Below are 19,563 nucleotides of genomic sequence, written 5' to 3'. Positions count from 1 at the left end.
AAAGTCCGTTCCAAACAACCCTCGATTCTTGGGAAGAGGTAGATTCCAAAGCAGGAGCAATTGCGGAGGTCGCGGGCGGGGCGGGGCCGGAAGTGGCGTAGCGCGGCAGTGACGGAGGCAGCGAGAAGCGGGGCCGCGCCGTGCGGAGCCAGGCGGGTGAGTGGGGACGTGTCGAGCCGGGCAGGGCAGCGCCGAGCTCAGCTGGCCACAGCAGCCTTTGCCCGGAGCGGAGAAGTGGACCCGGCCCGGCCGAGCAGAGGGAGCGCGGGGGTCCCTTCGCGGAGGGCTGGGTTTGTGCCCGCCGTCCGTCGGTGCTGCCCGTTCCCCTTCGGCGTGGGAAACCGGGAGCGGCTGCAGTGTCGCTCGTGCTAGAAGGTTGAGGGCTCTGGAGGGAAAGGAGAAGTGGGCTCAGCCTTAGAACCGCCGGGTCTCTCGGACCCGGCAGACTTTGCGGAGGCGTACGGAGTTGGGTCACTTTTTCTCGGCGGTCTCAGAGCGTTACTGCTGTAGGCAGTGACTGGCAGCGGGAAATCGCAATTTAATCCCCTGCGAGCACCAGACGAACTGGTAAGAGCTGCACGGGCCTCATTCATCCGGAGATCTTGGAGCGCAGAGCTGTTGCTTCTCATGAGGTTTCTCTTTCCTTGCCGGTCTCTTGTGCCTACTTACAAGATTTTTTTATGCCCAGAGAAAATATTTAAGCTCTCCTGACACTTGCGTGATAGCTAACAGTCACTCCCTAGGTTTTGACCTGACTTTGTGATAAGCCTGTGTTTTTCACATACTGTTTCATCACAGCAGACAGAACAGGATCAGATTAGAGGGTTTTTTAAGTAACCTGAAAGCCCTCTGAAAAGAGTAATCAAACTCTAGATAATGGAGAGTTAAGAAGCAAAGTTTACATGGTTTACCAAAATTATTTGACAACTCCTTCTATACTATGAAGTCAAAAGTTTTATTTTTTAAAATGAAAAATAACTCAAATATTTCCATGTGCTTATAAAAATTTTCCATGTGCTTACACTTGTGCTGACTGTACTGTAAAATTGATGGATACTTGGGAGTGTTTACCTTCTTCCTCTTCCCACATTTGCTCTTGAGGATACTGAGAAGAAATTTACAAATGGTTAAAATAAACTTCTCTTCTTTTGTGTTCTGTAGTAAAGTATTTATGTTTAGTCACTTCAGAAACAATATTACTTGTTCCATATTTGTGTCAGTGAATATTTTTTGTCGTGTAAACTGCTTTGCTGATTTATTTTGTTTTGCTGTATTTCCTTGCTCTTCTAAGCTACTGTTTGTCCTGGTTTTCATAAACATTGTGTTCAGTAGCAAAGTAAGCATATTTTTGGCATAGCTTCAGTAATTCTTTAGCTGCTCTTATTGCATGTTGTGTTACCAGGAATACAAAAGCAATGGCATTTCTATGTTTTTCTGCAGCATCTGGGGAAGAAAACATCTGAGAGTCACTGCATGGTACTCTGAAAAGTCAGTTCAAGATGTAGTGAAAGAAAAAAGTAAATAGAGTAGTAGGAATTATCACTTAAGGAATGAAAGGCAGAATAAAAGACCACATTATGCCATTATATTAATCCTTTCTTTGTCCAAATTTGAGTACTCTGTTCTCTATTGCAGTTCTGGACTCTTCCTTGGGTAGCATGCAGCACTGTGTTTGGGCTAATCAGGGAGGTGGAGGAAGAGCAATGGAGATCATTACACATATGAAATAGTCTTGATATAAGGAAAGAAAAAGCATCCTATGGTGATGCATTAGTGGCAGTATAGTCAAAGGATTAATATAATGTGCTTCTCTCATGCTAGTGCTAATATTCACCTGCATAGATGGGTGGGTCAGTCTCTGAGCAGAATATTACCATGAACAAGCTGTCTTGCTTGGGGACAGGAACTGCAGCTTTGATCAGAAGGTGTGGCAAAACTGGTGCATCTCTGGTACTAGAATTGTTCAGGAACGACTCGAGCATGACAGCAGATGGAGCAATGAGGAGGTAGGTGCACTGCAAGTCTGTAAAATCACCAGTGGTATCAAGGTGAATAACCCCAGTCTCCACAAAGCTGGAAACTAGGATAGTATTCAACTAGTTTTGATTGCTTTCTTGTCCTACCTGTATACTTTATCTGGGCATCTGACAGACTGCTGTTCTACCTATGAGTTTTATTTTACTTGTTTTCCTGAGTGATGTCTGTCAATTGTACAACCTTCATTTGATATATGTAGGGAAACTAGAACACTACTGGGATGCTAGTTGTGTCGTCTTCATCTTAACAGCTGGTGGAACCTGTTTTTTCGCTGCTCAGTGCTCAAAACACAGAAGAAAGTAGCAAGATTTGATTGAGGCAAGAGTAGAGAGATGTTAGGAGGAAGGAAATGCTTGAAAGATGCTAACTAATCCTATCTTGAGGTTTGTTAGTGGTTTAATCATGCTTGATAAAATTAACCTCTCCTTATGTTCCTCACTTAAAAAGTTTGATTGAAGCAGCTACTCTGTGTGATTTTTTTTTAATTTAATTTTTTTTGGTCTTTTTAATTAGCTGGGGAATAAAATATTTGCACAGAGATGTACTTGGTGTTTCGTGCAATTATGGCTGGGATGCAGGTAGGTGGACTGAAGCATGTGTGCCTACACATATGATTATTACCATCAGGTTGGATCAGCATGGATAGTTCCATGCTTTTTCTTGAAGATGGAACTCTCTTTAGGATTACTGAAGGTTCACTTCAGACACTTTAACTGTCTGAAACCTCAGTTTTACATTGCACGATTCTTAGTATGCCTCTGTAGTACACTGAGGTAAGTAACTGCTGACCATGTAGGAAATCTAGGCTTCCCTGCCACTAACAAGGATCCTTCCATAAAAACTACTGGTTTCATGTGGCAAATGAAAGTACTGATTTATTTTGTATGCATTTTCTTTTTTGCATCATTTAACACCTATTTGAGTATCTAAAAAAGAAAAGCAGCATCTCAGTATCTGCAATGGTTATGGGGAACCTGTTGCATTTTATTTGGAAGCACAATTTAAAGAAGTTGCACATACTAAAAATTGGCCAGGTGAGAGCATTTGAGCAAATGAGAGCATTTCCATTTCTTGTTAGCTATTGAAAATGAATCACAGAATCAGAATATTCTGAGTTGGAAGGGACTCACAAAGCAAAGCTTGCCTCCTGAAAGACTTGACTTACTATAAAAAAAGGCTTGTCTTAATAAAAAAAAATAAATAATCAGCTGCTGTGATATACCTTTAATCACGGTTCTGGGTTTTTTTGTGAGTGAGTCACCAACATTCCGGTGTTGTCATTGGTTTTATTATGCAGTTGCTAATAATTGGAGTGGGGAGGAAGGGAGAGCAGGGCTTACACGCACTATGATGATTAAACCAAATTCTACTTCTGGCAAAGTAAAGATCTCCAAATAGTCTTCTAATAAAGCGAAGACCTTATTTTTGGGGTATTTTTCTTATTTGTTTGGGGTTTTTTGGAGGGATGAGGATGGGGAGGATCTCGTGGTTTTGGTATTTTTTCTTCTTTATAGGGGGAGCTGGGGGAGTTGCTTAATTTCCCTTGTGTGGAGAAAGTGATATGTTAACATCAGAAAATTGTGGGTTGGATTTTCTGTTAATTCTTGAGACACTGAAGTTTTTCCAAAGTTCTTGATCTCTACTTCCCACCACTTTGAATATTCTTCATTTTTTGTGAAGTTTTCTCCACAATTCTGAGACCTTCATTTAAGATTGTTTCCTGATCCCAGAAGGTGATGTGTTAACAATTAAAAAAACTAAACTAAACTAAAAAATAAACAGCCCGCCCAAACAAATAAACAAAAATAGCCCACAGAACAACTCCCTTGCAACAATATGGGAATTGATACTGTGGGAATTTGTTTGAATTCTAATAGGCATATAACAGTGGTAATATAACATAGGTAAAGACAGAAAACACTATAACTAGTGTCTGAGTTAAACTGCGGGACTACTGTGGATTTTGTGGTGTCTTTGAAGATGAAAAACTGTAGATTTGTTGTTTTGACCAGTTGCAGTGATGAGTGCTTGCAGATGACACTGAGTTGGGCAGGAGTGTTTATCTGCTGTTGTGCAGGAAGGCTTTGCAGAAGGATCTGGACAGGCTGGATTGATGGGCCGAGGCCAGTGGTATGAGGGTTAACAAGGTGAAGTGCTGGTCCTGCCCATGAGTGACAACAACTCCATGGAATGCTCTAGGCTGTGTGAAGAATGACAGGAAAGTGCCCAACAGGAAAGGACCAGGGGATGCTGGTTGACAGTGGCTGAACATGAGCCCAGGTGATGAAGAACTCTGATGGCACCTGGCTTGCATCAGCCATGGTGTGGTCACATGCCCAGGGCAGTGACCATTGCCCTTTACTGGGCACTGGTGAAACTTGCAGCTTTAATCCTGAAGTCAGTTTCAGGGCTTTTCACTGTAGGAAGGACAGTGAGGGGCTAGAGTGTGTCCAGAGAAGGGAATGGAGCTGGGGAAGGGTGTGGAGCACAAGTTTTATGAGGAGCATCTGAGGTAGCTGAGGGCGTTCAGCCTGAAGAAAAGAAGGCTCATGGGGTAACCTTGCTCTGTACAGCTCCCTGACGGGAGGATGCAGCCAGGTGGGAGTCTGGCTCTGTTCCCCAGGAGCCAGTGACAGGACAAGAGGAAATTGCCTCAAGAAGCCTCAAGGAACGTTTAGGTTGCATATTAGGAAAAACATCTTCACAGAAAGGGTGGTCAGGCACTGACACCCTTTCACTGCTCACAGCAGCAGTAGAGTCACCATCCCTGGAGGGCTCTAAAACAACCAGCAGTGCCTGTGGCAGCTGACAGTGCTCTTCCTGGCTGTGTAGATGTGACACGTAGGGTTGGATTAGGGTCACCATGGTTGCAGATTTGCTGCATCAAAGGCCACTGCAGGCAGGGATTGGTGGACTTGATGGTATTAGGCTTGTGGTTGGACTCAATGATCTTAAAGTTGTTTTCCAAATTCCTAAGTGTGGGCAGGTCACACCTACTGTGTGCAGTTCTGGCACCATAACATAAGGAAAATACAGAGCTATTGGAGAGCATCCAAAAGAGGGCTAGAAAGGTGATGAAGGGTCTCCAGAGAAAGCCATACAAGGAGCTGTTGAGGGCACTTGGCTTGTTCAGTCTGAAGGAGACTGAGGACAGACCTCATCACACTCTGCGGCTTCTTCCCAGAGGCAGTGGAGGGACAGGCAATGATCTCTGCTCTCTGTGACCAGTGACAGGACCAGAGGAAACCATTGGAGCTGTGTCAAGGGAGGTTTAGGCTGGTCATCAGGAAAAGGTTCTTCTCCCAGAGGGTGGTCAAGCACTGGAACAGGCTCCCCGGGACAGTGGTCATGGCCCCAAGGCTGACAGAGCTCAAGGCACATTTGGACAATAGTCTCAGGCGTGTGATGTGATGATTTGGGTTGTCCTGTGCAGGGCCAGGAGCTGGACTTGATGATCCCTGTGGGTCCTTTACTGCTCAGGATATTCTGTGGTTCTAAATTACACGATTCTCTTAATTAGGAGGTGAATTCAAATGGGATATGGGAGGTAAGTGGAAAGCAAAACCAGCACTCTTGCACTTGTGAAGAGGTTGAGGCTGTAATGGAGGAAAGAAAGCGTGAAAAACAAGGTTTACATGGTTTTTATATAGAATTAAAAAAGTTTAATAGACAGACAATTAGATAAAAATAAAATATACAAATACGGCCAGGTGTCTCTGCATTCAGTCGAGAGCACACTTTGCTAACAAAGGATTGTCTCTTAAAAACAGAACTCTACTACATATTCATAATTTTTTATACATAATTCAAACATTCTTATTAAATTTTAGATTTTTTTTGTTTAGTTTTTGACTCGCCCCCTTCCTAATAGATTAATTTTCTTGGTGTTGCCGGATGTTACACTTCTTGATAATGGCTGCAATAAATTTTTCTCTTGGAGGACTTGGAGGATTGCTATCTTCATCTGCATAAAATAATCTAAGAATGCAGGGGGAGTCTGACTATTTTTTTAGTCTCTGGGTTATATAAAGAAAAATAGTTTTTGTTTTAATATCATGTTATAGCTTAACATATATGTATTGTACCGCTATTTCTAAGTTTCATCAATAACAGAAATAGAAGAAACTATAATACAGCGAAGTTTTCTAACCATATACATATAACATTCTTTTTAATATTTGTGAAAAGCCCGTAAGATAGTCTGTATCTATAACAAAAGGATGTAAACGGCCTAAGGAGTTAAAGCCGCTCTCAGAAGACTGACTGCAGATCCTTTCCATCTGCTGTCTGCACCAGACTGCAAACATGTGAGGGCGAGGAGAATCCAGGTTAAGGGATGCCGTTGTGGGACATGGCTCAGCGCTTGTGCCGTGGGTAGGACTGTCTGGACTAGTGTGGAGCCAGACTGAACAGTTGTTAATGCTGTAACTTGCAAATGCCAGGATTTTGTGCTGCAACGTGGAGCGAAATTACATCATCTGCCGGTAGCGCGCGAGGCGGGGAGGGCGAAGCGGCGGTCGGCTGGACGTGACGTGGCTGCTGCCGCGGTGCTGGTTGGCTGCGGCCGAGGCCCCGCCGGGCGGGGATTGGCTGCGGCGAGTCAGCGGGGCGCGGCGGCGGGAGCGCGCCCGGGCGCGGCCCGGGTCCCCGCGCGTGCTGCTCACGAGCCCGCGACAGGAGGCGGCAGGTGCGGAGCGCGGGGCTCGCGGGGCTCGCGGCGCTCGCGGGGCTCGCGCGGGGGCCGAAAGCCCCGGGGAGATCCGCGCGGCCCCTCGGCTGCCGCTCCGCAGGGAGGCCGCCGGGGGCCCGGCCCTGTCGCCGGTGCTGCTGCTGCTGTACACCCCTCTTGTGCTGCAGAACTGATTTATAGCCTGGGTCTGGCAAAATGTGCTAGCGGCAAGCTCCTGCAGGTGCTGGCCTGTGAGGCACTCGGAAGGGTTCCGAGGCCAGGACAAGGTGCTACTCCTCCGCGCCAGGCAGTACTGTGTTCCTGAGAGAAAGGAATCGCACGGTACTTGCTCCTTTGAGTTGCCTCTTCGTGCGTATACCATCTTCAGAACGCGGGTGAACCTATATACGGGCTGCTATAAAGGCTATTTATTTGAAGTTTTCCTTTATTTCAGTCAGTTCTTCTGAACTGGCTTCCCTCTAGGAATGTTTCTAGGGTTAAGTTTTGCGCGAACAGCTGCAGATCGATTTATTCTTTCCCCTTGCGGAAGTTTCAGTTGGTAAGATAATGAAGTGCTTTAAATAGTAAAAGCCTCTGAATGTTACAGAGGACTTAAAATCTTTGTTATGGGAAAGATTCACTTGATAGAAAATGTGTGCATTGCCTTTGAACTTGATTTATGTCTGTTTATATGCTTAAGTGTTTCACAAAATAGTTCTATAGATCAGAGTTTGATTTCCAGGTTTTTTTCCACTTGTGGAATGTCTTAATACTCAGATACTTGCCTTTATATATAAAACTGTGGAAAAAGTTTATTTAATTTTATTTTTAGTTTAATTTAATTAATTCACTGCAAATAATTGTGGACATGCTATGGTTCTGCAGCTAACAGACTGAAGACTGTTATTTTTCAAGGCACAAGTTTTAGGATTTCAGATCGCTGATTTCTTTGGAAGGTAACTAATTAGGTCTCTTTACACTGACCTGGAACAGCATCTAAATGTACTGTGCTACTTAACAGCTGTTTTATGATAATAAATACATGAAAACTATTTATAAACTATTTTATTTAGGTCATGGTATTGCTTTCTATGAGCAGTAATGTAAGGATAACTTTCATTATTTAAAGATATAATAGAAAAATTATAATTTTAAAGGTCATGTTTGGAGGCTAGTTTGGAAGAATTAGGTTTTTATGGTAGTGAAAAAAAAAATTTAAGCTGATGCTAGGAGGAATACCTGAGTAATGCATTTTGCTGCTTTTTTTTTTTTTTTAATTGCTTCCTGCATATGGGGCAAGAAAGTTTTTTTAAAAAATATTTTTAATTATATGCCTTTTTTTATTTGTTTGTCCCTGAATGTCAGAACCATTCCAGCTATGGAAGTGGTGGAAATGTGAGTGGAATGGAAAATGAGGATTGCAATTAGCTTTCAATCCTTGATTGAGTAAGAGGAGAGAAAGGAGTTTGATTAGCCTGAAAGAAAGCCTGTAGTTTGCATCATACCATAAACTTCTCTGTCTGTGCCTTCTGGCAACATCCATTTCCATTTCACATACTGATACCTGCTGCTGCTTTAAACTCACTGTTTTCTTAGTCTCCTTGCCTTTTCTCACAAGCTAGTTTCAGAAACATGCTATTTTTTCTAATCTTTTTTCCTTCAAAAGATCCACACTGTCTGACGCTTCTCATTCTTCATTGTCTAACTGCTTTTGGCAAAGTTGTCTCCGGCAAAGGGAAGCAGGAGACAGTCTTCCAGAAGGATGAGGTTGTTCTTAGTTGCAAGCAGCCTGTAGTGAGAACGTGAAGTGGTTCTCCAGCAGATCAGTAGGAGCAGCCGAGGAGATGGCACAGCTTGATCTGGCCAGTGTGGGTCTGTATTCTGTGACAGCGAAGTGCCAGGTGAAGGTTATGACTATAACAGGAATTGAAGGTCTGACAGGAGGGGTAACAGGAAGTGTCTGGAGGTGAAACTTCAGACAGAGTGCCTGTTGCTGTCTCTTACAGGGGCATATAGTCTGTAGAGGGAGCTGAAGGGGAATGGGCAATTCCACATACGGTATTTATGGTGGAAGGGGTTCTGGATAAAAAAGCTGGTGTTTACCAGCTCATGTAAGGGGCTGCTGGATTTTGAGCATCTCTCTGAGACCCAGCTGTAAAACCCTCTTGAGAAGATGGTGTCTGACAGTAGAGGTCAAGGTGAGCTTCAAGGTGGAAGGCTGAAACATGAATAGTGGGAACTGTGTAACCCCAGAGGCAGGCACATGAGGTGCCTGGTAAGGGTTCAAAGGGGGAATGTCTACTTAGTACTGTTCCCCAGGTTCTTTAAGCTTACCCTGTTATGAGAAGAAAACTTTGACTGTTTGCTTAGTTGCACGATCTGCTCAGAGTCCTTTACCTCATCATGGCAGTGGCCAGTATTGCCATTTCAGATGAAATGCAGAACTGGAGGGACATTGAAGATTAATATTATTAAAATGTCATGCAATGTAAGCTTTACTAGGCCAAACATGAGGAGTACTATGTGTTGGCGGCTGCCTTGTCTAATGCAGAGGTATATTTTGGTAAGGATCATAATGAGGGATAATAATACACTGATGCAGGGTAATGAGGCCCCTTCACGTGTTCATGTACACGTATGCCAGAACTGACAGTGCTTTAAATGTCCTGGTATTTGTAATCGTAGTTTTCCAGTGCAGTTACTTTAAGGTCTCCTCGTCCTCTTTTCAATGCTTTCTCTGTACCATAGTTTGTGCAGTTTTGTTTGCTTTATTTCAATGGTGCAGGAAAATAGATTGAAAGCAAGTAAAGGAAACAAAGTTTTGTGAAAGGAGGAGGAGAGGTGTTGTGGTTTAAATACTGTCTGAGAGAACCGGATTCTTCTTAATCTGGTTTGTTTCCTTGATGAGACTAGATGCATTACTTGCACTAGACCTGTCATAGGAAATGGCTAATTTTGTATCCCTCGTTTGCTGTGTACTTGCTCTAGTGAATTTAAGAGTTAGAAGAATCCTAACTGTTTAGTTTCAGTCAAGGGAAACTAATGCCAAGTGCTTGGAAATCTGTGTCCTTACCTGTAATCATAGATAAGATCTTGTAATTTGGTAGTGCTCAGGGAAAAGTGCATGAGCATATTTCCTATATTGAATAGGGCTGAGATTCATGTGAATTTTAGTAGATACTCCGTTGTGGGTTATACAGAGAAATCTGTATGATGCAACCTCTCTACTTTTTCTTCCAGGCTTCTCCATGAAAAAAAATATTACTTTTATCCATTGTAGGTACATTCACTAATAGTGTTTTCACTTCTCAGGAAGCTATGTTTTATTCTTTACCTTTAAAGCAGGTAGGAAAGAGAGGCCTTCAGTTCTTCTGTATCATAGTCTGTGTGCAAATTCTGCACAATGGAGAGTGGGCAAAGGAAATTGTATTGAGAAGATACAGGACAAAGAGGAATTGGACTGGGGGAGTGGGCGAGGAGAGAAATAAGATGGAAAGTAATTGCTATTTAACCAGTTTCCCCCCCTTCCTCCATTTTAACTTGCAGATATCCTTGATTTGCAGAAGGCATCTCAGAATGTTGTGTCGAGCTGCTCTGAGCCCTCTTATCCGTTCCCCTGGATGGTGCTTTGTGTTACCGCCACATGCCATCGCAGCCATTTCCCGTTTATGTATGTATGAGAGAAAGCACACATTCTAAAATGTTGGTCAGTATGTGTCTGGGCATGTCTATGCTCTTTTCTGTTTGGAAGGAAAATCATCTCATTAACATCCTTCAAAACGTACAACCTCTGAAGTGAACTGTAGTTGAAGTTCTACTTTCCCAGTGTTACTTTTTCCCTTAACTCAGTAATATTCGGCTGGATGTCTGAGTTTGTGTATTTTTCATTCTGGCATGCATTTCAAGGAAAAATAATTAGTTGTAAAAATGCTGCTGCTGTAAAAGCTGCTTTTATTTCCACCTCATACATTCCTGGAAAACAAGATCTGATTACGTCTGCTCCCCTGTCTGCATTTTCAGATATCTTGAGTAAAGCAAACAGCAAAACTCAAATTTACTTGGATTAAATTCAACTGGAAAGGTGCATGCAGGAAACCTGAGTGTAATTACGTAGGTGCCCTGTAAACAGTTCTTTCCTGAAAACCTAATTTATGAGAACCATTCAGTGTCTGCTTGATTAGTGGTCTGAAATACTAAAGGTAAGGATAGATAAACTCTATTAGATCAAGAGAGTAGCTGTTTGCCATTGCATGCGAGATTAATTTCCCACTGGTCTGTGTATTAACAGTTCTCTTTTATTTATAACTATATTAATTAGATGTTAAAATCTTGAAAATTCTAAATTTTTTATTTATGAGCTACAGCTCTGTTGACTTCTGTATTTGTAATATTTCTAAATGTGTCTCATTTTCTGAAGTCAATAGTTTTCACAATGCTAACTATGAGAAGTTTGTTCCTAAGTATTGACAGTATCCAGCAGTGGAACAGCTCTTGTCACTTCATCAGTTGTGATCTAATGCTGGAGTGATCATTTATCACAGGGGGTTTTTTGTTCTCCACTGTTTCCTGTTTGTTCTCCATGGCTTTTTTTCTGTTATGTTCACCTTGTGTATTTTGAAATTCTGCTTCTTTACTTCTGAGAAGCAAGCCTTGTGCAGGCTACATAGAAAGATCTACAGTGCCAAATACGTATGTTTCATGTATGTCCCTTTCTTTATTAAGGAAGTTTAACTGTTGACAGGTATGGGATATTAAAAACTGGAATGCCTTTAAGCTTACTTGTCCAAAACCTGGACTGGATGGCTGTGTCAGTTCCTCTCTAATTGAATGTGGAGCAAGTTAATGGGCTTGCATCTCCAGAAATGTTTTGCATGTGTAAAGTGGGAGCCAATGTCACACCTCAGTCCAGTGTAAATAACTAAAAAAGGTAGATGTATGCAGTCATAGAGCAAGATTGATGATTAGGACTTCAGTGGGGATGAATTGAATGCTCTGCTTGTTCTAGAACTGTTGCCTTTTCCCTTATTTTTCTTAAAAAAAGTAAATTATTTCTTTTCAGATACTGGTTATCTCTCAACAGCTACCTTCTTAGAATCTTCTAAACCCTGAAGCCAAGAAAACTGGAAATAAACTCCTTTCTGGTTATACTGTGTAGGTTAGGCAAATACTAAATATTAGTACTAAATAACAAGTTCTAATGCTGGAAATAACAGTCAAATTGTACTCCTTTGCCCAGTCTTTCGTATGTATTGTAGACCTTATTTAAATTCACAAGTATTTCCTCGTGAAAACTGGGGCAAATAAAACTCCTCTCTAAATTCCATTTTCTGTTTTTTTTATATGTGACATGTAAGTGCAGCACTTATGATTAGTCACTTAAACTTTTTCTGTGTGTATAATGAGGGAAGGATTTATTTAATTAAAACATTGTTGAATTAAAAGTTGTTTTTTTTTATGTAGCACAATGTTCATTCCCATCTTTCTCCAGCAGCACCAAGAATAGTCACTTTAACTTATAAATGAATCTATTATGTATTACAAAGCACCAAAATTAGAGATGCTGAACATATGAAATGTAATTGGGTAACTCTGACCATGGCATAGGATACAGTTTACTGATTTGTAAAGAAGCCTCTGCATCTTCAGATGATACATTGCTTAGGATTGACTAGAATAGAATAGTTAGTTATAAGACTCTTAGAGTGGTCACCTAGTTCCACAGCCTGATGCTTCAGGACTGCTCAAAGCTAAAGCACACTATGGGCGTTGTCCAAATGCCTCCTGAACATAGACAGGCTTGGAGCACAAACACATCTGCAGGAGGCCTGTTCCAGGCCTTGAGCACCACCATGCAACTTCGAGTTCGTACATTTGTCATGCCCCTTCAATTCTCCCTAGCTGAGCAGTGTGCAAAAATACCTGGTTTAGAGATGTTGTAAAAGCTGTGTTTCTTTTCTAACAGTCAGGCTTTCTGTGCTTCTTCAGACAGGAAAACTCTCTTAACTGTATCTAATGAGGCAAGGCAAAGAAGATTGTTTTTACAACTAGTCCTTGAAATTTTAGCTATATAGGCTCTTTTACAGTGTCTCTCAGTTTGGTCTTCTAGATTCCCAGAGTCAGAGCTCTGTGATGCATGGGATATTGCCTTCTGTACCTTAGGGATGGTTAGTGCTGCTCAGATGCTCCTGTTCTGCACTTTGTTTTGATAATTGGAAGCTAGTTTCTCATTCTCAATTACTCAATTGGAACTTCTCAATTGGAAGTGTGTGTTGTGAAGAGTTAAAAGTCTGAATCAAACATTTAAAACTGTAAAACTGTTTTTCCTTCCCCTTCCCTTTCCCTCCTTCCCCTTCCCTCCTTCCCCTTCCCCTTCCCTCCTTCCCCTTCCCCTTCCCTCCTTCCCCTTCCCCTTTCCCTTCCCCTTCCCGCACCTTCCCTTCCCGCACCTTCCCTCCTTTCCTTTCCTTTCCTTTTTTCTCCACAGATCTCCCTTGCCATAGCCAAAGATTAAGGAGTGAATCCGTCCGTTGTTGGAGCAACATTCCATTTATCACCGTGCCCCTCAGCCGTGCACATGGAAAATCATTTGCGCACCGCAGTGAGCTGAAGCATGCAAAACGGATTGTAGTAAAGCTGGGTAGTGCTGTTGTTACTCGAGGGGATGAGTGTGGCTTGGCCCTTGGGAGGCTGGCTTCTATTGTAGAGCAGGTAATTCTGTGATTGAAAATTTGTGTTAACTTCAGGTTCTCAGTGGCTGTTGGATGCTGCAGAAGATTGCAGTAAACCATGAGTAAAGTATCGATACTCTTTAAAACAATGTGTCAGCCTTTCCAGCCCCTATGCTGTAGTACTATAAACCATGTAACTCAGTATACTGTTTTTGAAAGTGTGGTGGTTTGATCCTGACATACCAGTTGAACATCTGCACAGATTCTTACTTGCTTCTCCCACCTCTGCCCCACTACCAGTGGGATTGGGAAGAAAATGGGAAGACCAAAAGTAAGAAAACTCATGGGTTGAAATAAAGATAGTTTAATAAGTCAAGGAGAGAGGAAAAGAAATCGGTGATGGCAATCACTACCTCACACAAGCAGACCAGTGCCATGCTAGTTCTTGAGTGGTGGCCACCTTGGAAGACAACCTCCTTCGTTTTTCTATTGTGTGACTATTACTGTGTGTGAAAAATCCATTTAGCCAGTTTAAGGTCAGCTGTCTCAAATGCATACTCTCTGAACTTTGTGCCCAGCTGCTAGCCTACCTGCTGGATTACCATAGTGGAACAAGGAAGGCCTTGATGCCTGTGCAGGTGCTGCTCAGCATGGGGGAAAGATAAGGCTTCCATGCTGTGCAAGCACTATTTAGCAATAGGCAACACATTGCAATGTTACCAAAACTGTTTTACAACTGAAATCTGAAACACAGTCTCATACAGACCCCTATAAAGAACTTTAACTCCATCTCCACCAAACCCAGTATGGTGGGTTTGCACAGTGAGATTTTTGTGCAGTAAATAAGACATGGTTGGGGCATTTGTTGTCTCTAGTGGGAAGGTGGTACTGAAGTATGTGAACTCTGCAAAACAAATCAACCCTTCTTGATCACCTGAACATTTTCAGAGCTCCTCCAGAGAAAAGCCTGAAACCTCATTACTTGTAGGAAAAACTCATGGGATCAGCTCATGTATTTCTTCTGCATAATGAAAGGGTTATCTTGGTGAGCATTGGACATGTCCTTTCTGGGAAGTGAAGTTAACATAATATATTAAGTTAATGTAAGACATTTAGCTTTGGGGCTTTGAAAGGAATCTGGCCAGATACATGTAAGGAGGAAGTAATCGAAAGCTTTAGTATTGAGAGCTGGCTTCTTCACTTCTAGAATTCAAAGTTACTTTATAATGGTAGCTTTGGGAATGGATGGATTCAAGCATTTTTCTGTCATAAAAGCTGGTATTGTGAAAAGCTTTATGAGAAGTTACAGATTGCATGCAGTCCTTGGCATAGCTCCCAAGTGGCTGGGAAGGTGTGCAGACATATCGTGAAGGGTGATTGCCTTGCTTTGTGCATCCATAGAGAAATCAAAGTGATTGTGTCAGCAGGAATTTGTGAGCATAAGGTTATAGGAGCCAGGACTATCTCACTCTCACTGATCGTACACCAGGCCCTATTTTAATTTTTTTGTACTTACAGGTCTCAATGCTGCAAAATCAGGGCCGAGAGATGATGATTGTCACTAGTGGGGCTGTAGCTTTTGGAAAGCAGCGGTTGCGTCATGAGATCTTGCTTTCTCAGAGCGTGAGGCAAGCACTTCATTCAGGCCAGAGTCAGCTAAAAGATATGGTGAGAGGCTGGTGATACTCCTGCTTTTCTTTGAGCGTTGGGTACTAGCTACATCTTCAAGTCACTGCCTAACAGCTGCTCTTTGTCTTTGTAGGCTATTCCAGTCTTGGAGGCCCGAGCCTGTGCTGCAGCTGGGCAGAGTGGACTAATGGCTCTGTATGAGGCCATGTTTACACAGTACAGTATCTGTGCAGCTCAAGTAAGGTGTTCCTTCTTTCCTAGACTGACTTGCTACTTTTGGAGCTTATTATTGCCACATAAATGGTAGCTTATACAAGAGTGCCTTGATAAATATTTCTGAAACGGAGTTATCTATTGTCAAAATAAAATGAATATGCTTTTTCTTTTTGAGATTCAGATGTGTCCCACGCTTTTATAGCAGGGAGAGTCTGTTAAAATCTCTTCACAAAAGCTGTAGTTGGTGGTCCAAATTGAGGGTTTAAAAACTGCAAGTGACTAAACTGTGACACATTCTGTAAAGCTGGTGGAAGTGCATATCCACACTTCAGAATTTGCTGTCCATCTGCTTTTTGAACTTGTCCAATTTGTGGGTGATGGTGTCCCTGGCCTGCATCATACTGAAAACTGTATCTGTTGAACTAGCCTTAAACAGGCTTTGTTTATCTTAGATACCCTGAAAGTATGGAATTGCGTTAACTATTAGGCCTTATTTGTTTAGATGTTTTCAGTGAATTTAGGAGCTTAGTATGAAGTCTTCTCAGAGGAACTTCTTATTGTAATATGGTATTGCCGATATGGCCAAATTGTTTATAATACCCCTGAGAATCACTATAGGTCAAGCTGGATTGTCATCTTATTTAAATCTGTAGACAACTATCATTCCTTTCATATTAAAGAATTGTCCATGCCAAAAAACTTAGCATACACATTGATTCCAAGTGCTGTTGTACATATGTGGTGGAGTTGTTTGCTTAGTTCTCAAATGTCCAATGACAGAGTGAAAACAAAAAAAGTCTTTCCAGAGCAGACATTGAGTGTTTTTTGTCTTAAAACGCCAAAGGAAAGGGGTGCTATCTGCTTGCAGGATGCAAGATTGTTTCAGAAGAGCAAGTGAGTTCTAGTGAGTGGGAGAAAAGTCTTGATATAAAGCATCCCTTCTGCTCACTACAAGTACGAACATTAAAGTGGGAGGAAAACAGGAAAGGCAGTGTCTTGAGCAATCTATTGAATTGTCCAGGGTCTTAGTAGTTAACATGAGCATCTATGTTCTGATTGCAATCTTTTTTTGCAAGTTCATTCTTGGAGTGTGTGACCTACCAGCTTGAGATAAGCCTTTACACGCTTCAGTGGAATAAACCTGATAATATCGTGCAAAGAATATTTCTCACTTGTATTCTATATCTTTTAAATGTGGCTTTTGTTTCTTTAAAGATCCAAAAGGCATGACTGCTCCGTTATGACATGTTAATACATAAGTTTATATGATGTTCTTACAGGAAAGGTAGGCTGAGTAGTTTCTTTCTTTCTTTAAGATTTTAGTCACCAATCTGGATTTCCATGATGAACAGAAGCGTCGCAACCTAAATGGAACATTACACGAGCTTTTAAGGATGAATATTGTCCCTATAATTAACACTAACGATGCAGTTGTTCCACCTCCAGAGCCCAACAGTGATCTGCAGGGGGTAAATGTGGGTAAAGTATTGCAAGGGGGAGAGGGGGGTCCTGCTTACAGATGGTGCAGCGCTAATATGTAGTTGACTAATGCCATAACCGGGGACCTCTGAAATCTACAGCAGAGAAACAAAGATACAGAATTAGTATGTGGACATAGGGTACTGGAAGACTCTGTTGACTTTTCTGTATTTGGCATGATACAGTGTTGTGGGGTGACACCAGGGCAAATATTGTCTGCTTTACCAAAAGCAAGCATGCTGCTGCAGGTCATCTAATCCAGCACCCCTTCTTGAAAGAGCATCAGTTAGTGCCTCTTGCCCTGTCACTAGGCACTAATGTGGAAAATGCAAGTACTGATGACACTGCTTGTCATTTGGATACCACATTACTGAAACATATGTACTTTCACACGAAGATCACCTTTGAAGTTTCCAGTGGGTGTGAAAAAAGTAGCTCAGAAGGACTTGTTAGTGCTGAGGTAGATTGCCTTTTTATGTTGGCACCATATATTTCTTAGTTCCTCACACTATTCACTGCTTCTGATGTGCATGTGTATTGCAGGTAATTAGTGTGAAGGATAATGACAGTCTGGCAGCACGACTGGCTGTGGAAATGAAAACTGATCTCCTGATTGTTCTTTCAGATGTAGAAGGTTTGTGAGTAGCTTCTTTAATTTCTATTTTTAGTGAAGCACATCAGACTATCAAACCAACCTCTTTTCCTCTTTTACCGATCTCTTCAGTTCATCTCTCTTACAAGGGCAATTGCAATGTACTACGATAACACCTTAAGGCCTATACCTTATGTTGATACTGTGGCATAAGCCAAACACTGTCTGACACACTGTTGAATCTGGGTGGGTAAGAATGCATGTGAACCTGAGACCTGCTCCAGATCCCAGAATACCACATATACTATGGTACTTCTACTAGCTTCTCTTAGGTCTATGATGGAGTCTGGAATAGTATGCAGGATGAAAGCTATGTGTCTTGAATCAGAAGTATAAACCAAATACTATTCTACTGTAGTTTGTTTCTTCTGGCAGCAGGTTCTGTCAGTGAATTATTGGTGTATTGCAGGTCCTGGTCATTGCTTTCCAGATACCTGGGTCTCGCTAGTTTCTTCTGTTTCCCTTACTTCTGGCTTACACTGCTCTCTAGTCTTCAGAGCTGTGCTGTTGTGACATGAGCTTGTCACCTGTGGATGTTAAACTTGCTTTTCTAGAGAGACGAGGGTAGTGGGTACAGTTTCAGATCAATGCAGTCCACATCACCTTAAGTCATGTATTCTTTTCATCTTCTCCAGATGGATTTCTTTCAGTAGATCCTGGCCTTCAGCACATGCTTGAGGTCCTGAGGAGGAAAGATGTATGTTTCCATAAGCAGTTTCTTTCAGCAGATGCAGTCAGGTTTCATGATTAATTCTGGTTGAAATGACTGTCTTAGAACAACTCATAAAAGCAATAGTCAAAAAATTTGTACACCTGTCCTCCAGGCTTATTCATTCAATGTGACAATTTGTTTATGGAAAGATGTCCTCTACTTCACAAGCTATCAAGGGTGGGCACAGATAGGCTGCACTTGTGCCCTCTAATTTGTTGTGGCAGTGTTTGTGCACATAGAATTGCTGGGAAGTGTAGTGGTAGAGGTAAAGTTTAATATGTTAGGTAAACCAAAGTGTCATTCATCTCCAAGTGTAGTGACATGAAATTACTTGATTTTAAAAAAAGCTGATAAAAGTATGTCTGTAGTGTTGTGTTCCTTCTTAGTAGAATTCAATAGTTACCCTTTTTACATGTTTCTGAATTGCCTGTTTTCTCACTGCGCAACCCACCATTCAGCAATATCATCTGAGTCTGTGGTGAGGAGGACTATTCTTTGCCTTTCAATTGGGCGTTTGTGTATGTAAGCCCTGATTTTGAACTTCTAAAAGCTGCAAACAGACTCCGATCTCAACTAAATGTCATTACCTCCCAGTTTGCTTGCTGCTATTCAGCATGTGGGTTTTTGGTTTCTTAATTTTTAGGCTTTCAATAAAGCAATACATTTTGGGTCTGCCAGTTAAGAATTTTGTGCTTTCAGTCCCACAAAAAGAAGGGTTCAGTGGAAGTTTTAAATCCTATAAAGTGGAACACAGTTTTTTAGCCTCATGTTGGTTGTTTTCATAGGATTTTTGTTGTTGTGGTGGGGTTTTTTTTGTTGGGGTTTTTTTGGGGTTTGTTGTTGTTGGGTTTTTGTTGTTGTTTTCTTTTTTCATGAGTGAGCTTTGGACATGGGAGTATATAACTGATTTTTACTATTTATTTCAGGACTCTTTGACAGCCCTCCAGGGTCTGATGATGCAAAGCTTATTGACATATTCTACCCAGGAGACCAGCAGTCTGTAACATTTGGAACCAAATCCCGAGTGGGAATGGGTGGCATGGAAGCCAAGGTAGAAATATGGAACGTTTGCTTCATAATCGAGAAGGAAAGGGAGCTACATGAGATGATTGTGCTTTGTGCTGCTGTTAGATGGATCTTGGCAGGCTACAGGAAGGGGGAGGTGGGAACTTAAGGAGTGTAGTAAAAGGAAATGCTGAGTCTTATGCCTAGGGACACTAGTATGGGCTGGAGAATTGATTGCCTTGAATGCAGGTTCAGTGAAAAGGGCATAGAGGTCCTGGTAGGTGCCAAATGGAATGTTCACCAGCAATATGGCCTTTGGGCAAAGCAGGCCTACAGTATCCTGTGTTGTATGAAAAAGAACACAGCCAACAGGTCAAGGAAAATTATTGCTTTCACCTACTCAGCTCTAGCAAAACCACATCTGTAGAGCTGTGTCTGGTTCTAGACACTGCAATACAGGAAGGACATGGCATGCTACAGTGAAACCAACAGAGAG

At 42.0% G+C, this 19,563-nt stretch overlaps 1 protein-coding gene across 50 annotated transcripts in view; it reads left to right on the top strand.

Annotated features, from left to right (window-relative positions):
* Window positions 1-73: 73 nt before the first annotated feature.
* ALDH18A1 (aldehyde dehydrogenase 18 family member A1) overlaps window positions 74-19,563 on the top strand; it is a 33,795-nt gene continuing 14,305 nt past the window's right edge. For 2 of the 50 annotated variants that reach the window (XM_086899499.1, XM_086899474.1), the window contains exons 1-8: window positions 6,621-6,724; window positions 10,253-10,376; window positions 13,191-13,414; window positions 14,893-15,042; window positions 15,137-15,241; window positions 16,536-16,688; window positions 17,242-17,332; window positions 18,989-19,113. In XM_086899499.1, the coding sequence (XP_086755625.1) occupies window positions 10,283-10,376; window positions 13,191-13,414; window positions 14,893-15,042; window positions 15,137-15,241; window positions 16,536-16,688; window positions 17,242-17,332; window positions 18,989-19,113 (942 nt within the window). In that variant the 5' untranslated portion in view covers window positions 6,621-6,724; window positions 10,253-10,282. Of the gene's footprint in view, window positions 568-1,903; window positions 2,007-6,587; window positions 7,266-7,591; window positions 7,663-10,252; window positions 10,377-13,190; window positions 13,415-14,892; window positions 15,043-15,136; window positions 15,242-16,535; window positions 16,695-17,241; window positions 17,333-18,988; window positions 19,114-19,563 lie in introns of those variants that run through there. The other 48 variants (XM_086899501.1, XM_086899476.1, XM_086899481.1 and 45 more) reach the window with 47 other exon arrangements.

This window comes from Cyanistes caeruleus, chromosome 8 (assembly GCF_971803275.1).
Source record: "Cyanistes caeruleus chromosome 8, bCyaCae1.hap1.1, whole genome shotgun sequence".
Taxonomy (NCBI): Eukaryota; Metazoa; Chordata; class Aves; order Passeriformes; family Paridae; genus Cyanistes; species Cyanistes caeruleus.
The sequence above is the reverse complement of the archived record's forward strand: the minus strand, read 5'-3'. Positions and strand labels throughout refer to the sequence as shown.